At 51.9% G+C, this 8,526-nt stretch overlaps 1 protein-coding gene and 1 pseudogene across 2 annotated transcripts; both read right to left on the bottom strand.

Moving 5' to 3' along the window:
• On the bottom strand, nucleotides 1–1,011 carry LOC309505746 (histone H2B-like; annotated as a pseudogene). Its single transcript has one exon. The product of its transcript is annotated as a histone H2B-like (transcript).
• Nucleotides 1,012–7,780: 6,769 nt separating this feature from the next.
• On the bottom strand, nucleotides 7,781–8,183 carry LOC309505747 (histone H4). Its single transcript, XM_082179220.1, has one exon. It carries the CDS (start codon nucleotides 8,140–8,142, stop codon nucleotides 7,831–7,833), a length of 312 nt encoding a protein of 103 aa, XP_082035346.1. The 5' UTR covers nucleotides 8,143–8,183; the 3' UTR covers nucleotides 7,781–7,830.
• Nucleotides 8,184–8,526: the final 343 nt, after the last annotated feature.

Below are 8,526 nucleotides of genomic sequence, written 5' to 3'. Positions count from 1 at the left end.
TTGTGGTTTCATTTACTTTCATTTCTCTGGAAATTCATCAGTGCCGACAAACCCAAATAAACAGATGAACGCGAGTTTTGTCATAACCCAAAGGCTCTTTGTAGATCCGCCATTGTATCTGATAGAGAACGCTTTTCTTACGAACACCATAAACGCAGTTGGTTGAGGAGAAAGTGGCCGTCACATGTACGATTGCTCTGCAGCAACAATTATGAACATTAGCAGTAAACAAGGTGTGTGTGTGTGTGTGTGTGTGTCAAACATGAACCAGAAAAGCTCCGCAATCGTACATATGTGACGATCACTACAATTAAGCGTTTTAGTTAATATTTACTAATACCATAATTGACTCATCTAGCATAATCAGCTCTTTTCCAGGAGTGTGTGTGTGGCTCTTAAAAGAGCCTTTGTGTGTGTGCTCGCCTCCTCGGCCTCTACTTGGAGCTGGTGTACTTGGTGACAGCCTTGGTGCCCTCAGACACGGCGTGTTTGGCCAGCTCTCCGGGCAGCAGCAGACGCACGGCGGTCTGGATCTCTCTCGACGTGATGGTGGAGCGCTTGTTGTAGTGAGCGAGACGAGACGCCTCACCGGCGATGCGCTCGAAGATGTCGTTGACGAAAGAGTTCATGATGCCCATCGCCTTGGAGGAGATGCCGGTGTCAGGGTGAACCTGCTTCAGCACTTTGTAGACGTAGATGGCGTACAGCTCTCCTTCCTGGACTTTCTGCGCTTCTTTCCTCCCTTCCCGGCGGTCTTAGTGACGGCCTTCTTGGAGCCCTTCTTAGGCGCGGACTTGGCTGGTTCAGGCATGATGAGGAATGTTCGTAAAACTGAAGAATCAGTGTGAACTCAAGAGCGACACAGAGGCTTTTATTCACTGCCCTATGCTAATTTACAAGGAGACACTCAAACCTTCTGATTGCCTGTTGTCATTGGCCAAACCCATAAACTCGTGTTTCATTGGACAACTCAAAGCATCAAGAGCGGAACGAGGGACAATCACAGGCGCTTAAATAATAGCCCCGCCCACCGCCCCATATTTGAACGACATAGTTCTCTTACGAGAGGTTCTCTCGTATTGCGTAAGTTTAGCTTACGCTACGGGTAAAGTCATCTTTTCTCGAGATATGAAGCAAAAAATTATCCTTAATTTTTATATCTTGTCAACGCAGTGCGGCAGCAAGCAGACCTAGAGCAGGCAATCTAGCGTGCTCATAGGCTGCTCTGCGGCAACTGCAGCAGCCTATCACTGAGCCCTTGGCGTGACGTCACGCCCAATGAGCGCGAGCAGCGCGCCTTCGCGTCACGGCCCGAGGCGGGGCGTGGCAGAGGGTATAAATATGGGCTGAGAGGCTGCTTTCACTGATTTTTGTCTCTTCAGCGAAGCTCTAGGCATCGCTGATCTCTGAGGAAGCCGCCGTTGAAACCAGCGCCTTGCAAGCCGAGGATTCTGCCTGAGGAAGCCGGCCGCCTTCGCCGCCTTCAGCTATCCCTGCCTGCTTCGCTATCCGGCGAATATATCCTTTATTTGCTCTATGTGTGTGTGTTGTGTGCTCGCCCCGCGACACACTTTGCATCTAAAAGAGCGCGAGGCGTTGTTTCAAATGCCTCGCTCATCCTGTGGCTCGTGCAGAGCCACGCTCAGCGACGGAGACCGCCTTGTGATTGCGCTCTCTGCCTGGCCTTCTACCCGGGCGGCTGCGTACAGCGAGCCGGGTATGACAGCTGAGCGCTCGCCGGAGCCCCTCCCGCGAGCCTCGCTCTCTCCTTCTCCCCCGCCCTTCACCGACGCGCAGCGGCCGGCCATTGCCCGCACTGCCGTCGCCTCAGGGGACGAAGCAGATGACGTCAGACCCCTCTGTCAAGCCGCGCAAACGGCGCCGCTCACAAGGGATGTCAGAAACGGACGGTCTCGGGCTATAGCTTCCTTTACGTTACAAGAAAGCTACCCCCCCTTCACTGGCTAAAGGAGAGTAGAGTGTTAGCGGACTAACCTCCATTCCTGACATATTTCTCAGTCCCCTCCTAAGCTCAGGCGACTGGAAATACATATATTGCAGTAACGAGCCTGTTTTTATGCACGCACGCCTGCAAACTAACGCTACGCAAAACATGACGACGCTCGCCCTTCCTGCGCTCTTCCCCTCTGTTCGAGCCGCGCAAACGCGCCGCTCACAAGGGATGTCAGAAGTAGGCGGTCACGGGCTGGCTTCCTTTACGTTATAAGAAAGCTACCCCGCGTCTCGGTCGTGCGCGTCACCTACCGGCCACCTCCATTTCTCAGTCCCCTCCTAAGCTACAGGCGACTAGAAATATCTATGTTGCAGTAAACGAGCCTGTTTTCATACACGCACGTCTGCAAACTAACGATGTCACAGCACATGATGACATCTTCCCGCTCTCTCTCCCTTTGTCCGAGCCGCGCAACCGCGCCGTTCTCAAAGGATATCAGAGCGGACGTCACGAGCACCGGCGAAAAGAGGAAGTCCCACCCAGGTCGGACTAAACTCCGTTCCTGACATATTTCTCAGTCCCCTCTAAAGTTCAGGCGGCTGGAAATACTAATACTGCAGTAAACGAGCCTGTTTAATACACGCGCGCCTGCAAACAAACGCCGAAACGAAACACGACGCTCTGTGATATGTTCGCGCTAACTGAGAGCTTATGTGTGCCCCTGTGGCTCAGTGGCAGAACACTAGGCTTCCACGCGGGAGACCCGAGTTCGAATCCGACTCTGGCGGCAGATAAATATATTTTTTCTGCTGGCTTCTCCGAGCTCGCGGCAGCTTTCTTACATACAGAAAGTGAACCCGCATCTCGCACCCTCCCACTCTCAGGATGGTGCTTGAGTATTTATGAGCGTCTAAACATATGAGCCATCAAAGCATTCGCTCTATCAGTTTCCTATAACGCCAATGGTGTTATAAGTGTAGAATATGTGCCCACTCCCACGTGCTCACTGCTACACACAAACACGGTCTCCCCGGTAACGCTCACAGAGCGCACTCTCATAGCGGGCATGCGCCGCTCGAGTGCTAAGCGTAGAGAATGTGCCCACAATTCTGTGCCCACACCTACCCACTGCCCGCTCTGTTACACAGTTACCCCGGGTTGCAGATCCTCCAAAGCTCACAAACATTCCGGCTCTGGCCGAAGGTGTCATAAGTGTAGAAAATGTGCTCACCACTACACACAAACACTATCCCCATGGTAACACGCTCAGAGCGCACTCTCATAAAGCGGACACACGCTCGAGTACCAAGTGTAGTAAATGTGCCCACAACCCTGTGCTCACAACTACCCGCTGCTTGCTCTGCCACTCAGTTACCTCGGGTTACAAAGCTCCCAAACACTGGCCGTGTTATAAGTGTAAACTCTGCGCCCGCTCACGAGCACGCGCACCCACTTTCAGACATGACAACCCCCACGCCGCTCTCGCGCCAGGGGTGTTTAGCAGCAAAACTCGCTCCATCCGTAGCGATCGAGCCATCATATGCTGTACAGCCAGTCAGCACTGTTTTCCAGCCCCCGTGTTCGAGCACTGGCGGCGCGTCGCCGCCCCATCCTCTCTGATACAGGTTCCCCATCCCGCTCAGCGCGGCGATCTGAACCCAGAGACCATTCGACCCCTAGCTATGCGTGCAAAAGCATGGGAAGCTATTCAGGGCGCGTCAGAATGGGTGCTGAATACTATATAACACGGCTATTCGCTTCAATTCGCTCGTCGCCCCCCGCGCTTTCTAGCGCAGACGGAGACAAAAGTGACTTTAGAAGCAGCGCACCTGCTTCAAGCAGAAATAGCGAAGCTGCTGCGCAAAGGGGCTATAGAACAGGTTTATCCTTCTCTGAGCGAGTCGGGCTTTACAGCCGTTACTTCCTCGTACCCAAGAAGGACGGAGCGCTGAGACCTATTTTAGATCTGAGACATTTGAACAAAGCTCTCATGAGACGGCCGTTCAAAATGATCACAACCAGACAAATCCTCGCGCAAATTCGCCCGGGAGACTGGTTCATCTCTCTCGATCTAAAGGACACATATTTTCAGATTCAGATAATACCCCGTCACAGGCCATTCTTGAGATTCGCCTTCGACGGTCGGGTATATCAGTACACCGTCCTGCCGTTCGGTCTATCTTTAGCACCCCGTACATTTACGAAGTGCATGGACGCGGCTCTCTCTCCCCTGAGGAGACAAGGAATGCGGACACTGAATTATCTGGACGACTGGCTAGTCCTCGCGCAGTCAGAGGCAGAGCTTTTGTCTCACAGAACAGCGCTTCTCAGCCATCTGGAATGCTTGGGTCTCTCGGTCAACTGGACCAAGAGCTCATTACTGCCCCGCCAGTCGACTTCCTTTCTCGGAATAGAACTGGACTCGGTGGCTATGACGGCCAGATTGTCAGAGCAGCGCGCGCGCCGCATTCGACATCTCGCCGCGTCTTTCCAGACGGGCAGTCAGGTTCCGCTGAGGACATTCCAGCGAGTCCTGGGGCACATGGCCTCAGCTGCAGCAGTGCTCCAGCTGGGCTTACTGCGCATGCGCCCGCTTCAACGCTGGCTGAAAGCGCGAGTGCCTCACCGAGCCTGGACGGCCGGCCGCTTACGAGTCAGAGTGGATCATGGCTGTGTTTCAGCCCTGCAGCCCTGGCTAGCAGCCGAATGGTATCGCACGGGAGTGACGATGGGAGTTGTCTCGCACCGGAAAGTTGTCTCGACAGATGCGTCCAACCTAGGTTGGGGAGCGCTATTAGAGGGCAGACCGGTCTATGGCCCTTGGTCAGACCAGGAGAGTCACCTTCATATAAACTGTCTAGAGATGCTGGCGGTCGAGAAAGCGCTCAAGCACTTCCTCCCATACCTACAGGGCCACCATGTACTAGTCCGCACGGACAACATGTCAGTGGTAGCCTATGTGAACCGTCAGGGCGGTGTCAGATCCAAAACACTCTGCGCCCTGGCGGAACGCCTCCTTGTGTGGGCTCAGCACTCACTGCGCTCGCTGAGAGCCGCGCATGTGCCGGGTCTCCTGAACGAGGGTCCAGACAGACTGCCCAGGGACTATGTTCCCCTGGGGGAGTGGTCTTTGCATCCCCAAACAGTCCAGTCACTGTGGCGCCGTTTCGGCAGAGCGGAAGTCGAACTCTTTGCGTCAAAAGACAACGCACACTGCCCACGGTTCTTTTCCAAGAGCGAGGACGCGCTGGCCCAAACCTGGCCCAGCGGCCCGCTTTACGCTTTTCCCCCTGTCTCTCTGCTGCCACAAGTCATCGGGAGAATCAGGGAAGCGCGCCACACGGTGCTCCTCATAGCCCCGTATTGGGAGAATCAAACGTGGTTCCCAGATCTAATACGGCTGGCGGACACACCCCCCTGGCCGATACCGGTGAGAAGAGACCTTCTCTCTCAAGCCCGCGGCTCGATCTGGCATCCTCATCCAGAGCGCTGTCTCTGCATGTATGGATAGTCAACGGATACCCGTTGACTTGCCAATAGGGGTTGTGAACACGATCACACAGTCTAGAGCTCCCTCTACGAGACGGCTCTACACATCTAAATGGTCTGTGTTTAATAAATGGTGCACCGCCCAAGGGCTGGATCCACAAACATGTGAGGTGTCGCGTGTGCTTTGTTTCCTCCAAGAGCTGTTGGACATGGGCAGGTCCCCCTCCACGCTCAAAGTATATGTTGCGGCCATATCAGCTTTTTCCGACTCGGCGCTGGGCCGCGCATTAGGGAGGAATGAGTTCATTATCCGCTTCCTTAGAGGAGCTAGGAGGATGAACCCCCCGCGACCCCCCTCGGTTCCTATTTGGGATCTTTCCCTGGTCTTAGAGGCCATGAAAGCGCATCCCTTTGAACCCATGGAAACTGTGGATATGAAATACCTCACGCTCAAAACCGTTTTTCTGATAGCCCTATCTTCAGTCAAACGTGTGGGTGACCTGCATGCGTTATCAGTTAACGCGGCATGTCTCGAGTTCGGACCTAATGACTCTAAAGTCATTCTCAAACCGAGACACGGTTATGTCCCCAAAGTGTTGGGCACACCCTTCAGAGCACAGGTCATTTCTCTCTCAGCTTTGCCGGCTACCGGCAGCGAAGTTGACAGTAATCTCCTTTGCCCTGTCAGAGCGCTGAGAAATTACATTACGCGCTCCGCCGCCATGAGGCGCTCGGAGCAGCTTTTCGTTTCGTTTGGTGGGCGCACCAAGGGTCTCGCCGCCTCGAAACACACTCTGTCCAGATGGATAGTGGACGCTATTGCAGCTGCTTATGCGTCTAAAGACCTGCAATGCCCTTTGGGCATCAGAGCACTCTACGAGAGGCATGGCCTCGTCATGGGCTTGGACTAGCGGAATTTCTATTCATGACATTTGTACGGCGGCGGGCTGGGCCTCCCCGTCTACATTTGTTAGATTTTACAATCTAGAAGTTCCCGCCCTGCAGGCTAAACTTTTATCAGTCTAAATCTCGCGTAGGCCGGCCCACTTCTGTGCGCGGGCTACTGCTGTTTGATTTAGCCCTCCTGGTTGAGCTGTACAATATAAGGGTTGGTTAGTCAGACCGGCAGCGCCGTTCTGTTCCCCCTACTATGTGCTTATGTACTTGCGCTAGCCATATCATTGGCCGCCTGGCTCACACTCTCGTGTTCCCCGGGCTTCCCTGGGACTCATTCAGTGGATGCCGGGCGCGCACGGCGTTGACAAGGGAGTTCCCGTAGCGTAAGCTAAACTTACGCAATACGAGAGAACCTCTCGTAAGAGAACGTACTCGGTTACCTAACGTAACCTCTGTTCTCTCTAGAGAGGGAACGAGTATTGCGTAACCCGCCGTGCTCGCGCCACGAGCTCACTCGCTTCTGCGACAAAAACCAGTGAGAGCAGCCTCTCAGCCCATATTTATACCCTCTGCCACGCCCCGCCTCGGGCCGTGACGCGTAGGCGCGCTGCTCGCGCTCATTGGGCGTGACGTCACGCCAAGGGCTCAGTGATAGGCTGCTGCAGTTGCCGCAGAGCAGCCTATGAGCACGCTAGATTGCCTGCTCTAGGTCTGCTTGCTGCCGCACTGCGTTGACAAGATATAAAAATTAAGGATAATTTTTTGCTTCATATCTCGAGAAAAGATTACTTTACCCGTAGCGTAAGCTAAACTTACGCAATACTCGTTCCCTCTCTAGAGAGAACAGAGGTTACGTTAGGTAACCGAGTACGTTTCCTTTGTTTCATTTCTCGCACTTTTAATTTATTTATAGATTTTAGTGATATTTTGAAAAAATAAGCAGTTCTAGACACACATTCTGCACAATCGTGTAATTAAAACTCATTCAATGTGTTTATAAGTGGTTTTAGAGGAAAGAGAGCAATAACAGCCAGACCTTTAAAAACAGCTTTTTCTCATAGCTTCATTTATTCATTCCACTGTTTAAACTAGTAGCAAATAGTTTATAAATAGTTGCAAATAAAAGCCCATTTTAGTTTAAAAAATATAATAATCTGGTTTTATTTTCGCTATTTTCACTTCTGCTTACTTTGGTACCATTTCTGATTTGGTCCATTTTGTAAAACATTTTAGCATCTGTAAACGGAAAAATATTGTTTAATTCAGATAAAATACTTCTGATATTAACTGTTAAATAAAGAAAATGAAAATATACTGTTAGTATCAATACATTAGTGTATCATTTTAGGAGATTATTAATAGAGCACAATGATTAAGTCTTATAACTGATGGTATGGCCTGCCATTGCTAAATCATGGACTCTTTAAGTGAGAGAGTGTGTGGCTCTTAAAAGAGCCGTTGGATTCGTCGGTTTCTCGTGTTTCAGGCGTTTATCCCCCGAAGCCGTACAAGGTGCGTCCCTGTCGCTTCAGCGCGTACACAACATCCATGGCGGTGACGGTCTTCCTCTTGGCGTGCTCGGTATAGGTGACGGCATCGCGGATCACGTTCTCCAGGAACACCTTCAACACACCGCGGGTCTCCTCGTAGATCAGCCCAGAGATGCGCTTGACGCCGCCGCGACGCGCCAGACGCCGAATGGCGGGTTTGGTGATTCCCTGGATGTTATCGCGCAGAACTTTACGATGACGCTTCGCGCCTCCTTTCCCGAGTCCTTTCCCGCCTTTGCCTCTTCCAGACATGATGCTTCACAGGATTGATGCGATGCAGAAGAATAGATGTGAGCATTGAAGGGAGGCATTTTATACTCGCTAACAGGACCTGAGAGAAACCAGCGCAGCGTCACATGGTCACGTGGAATTTACCCGCCACCCCGATCTGATGGAGCCTCTCCTTTGTTTTATATGAAATATTAATAATGTTTCAGATCATGTAATTTACAGTAGTACTGGTTGATAATGAACAGTGATGTTCTACAAGCACAGCAAAGTAAACAAATAGAGAGACAAGACATCATATCACAATATTGATTATCATCTGATATATTACTCTTGTTTATGCGCGCGCACGGGCGTGTGTGTGTGTGTGTGTGTGTGTGTGTGTGTGTCCTGGTAAACCCTACATAT

The sequence above is a fragment of the Leuciscus leuciscus genome (genome assembly GCF_965113295.1).
Source record: "Leuciscus leuciscus genome assembly, chromosome: 9".
Classification (NCBI taxonomy): Eukaryota; Metazoa; Chordata; class Actinopteri; order Cypriniformes; family Leuciscidae; genus Leuciscus; species Leuciscus leuciscus.
Note: the sequence above shows the minus strand (reverse complement) of the source record. Positions and strands in the feature narration are given on the sequence as shown.

Coding starts and splice junctions, on each gene's coding strand:
- LOC309505747 (XM_082179220.1), bottom strand. CDS start 8,142: ATGTCTGGAAGAGGCAAAGGCGGGAAAGGACTCGGGAAAGGAGGCGCG.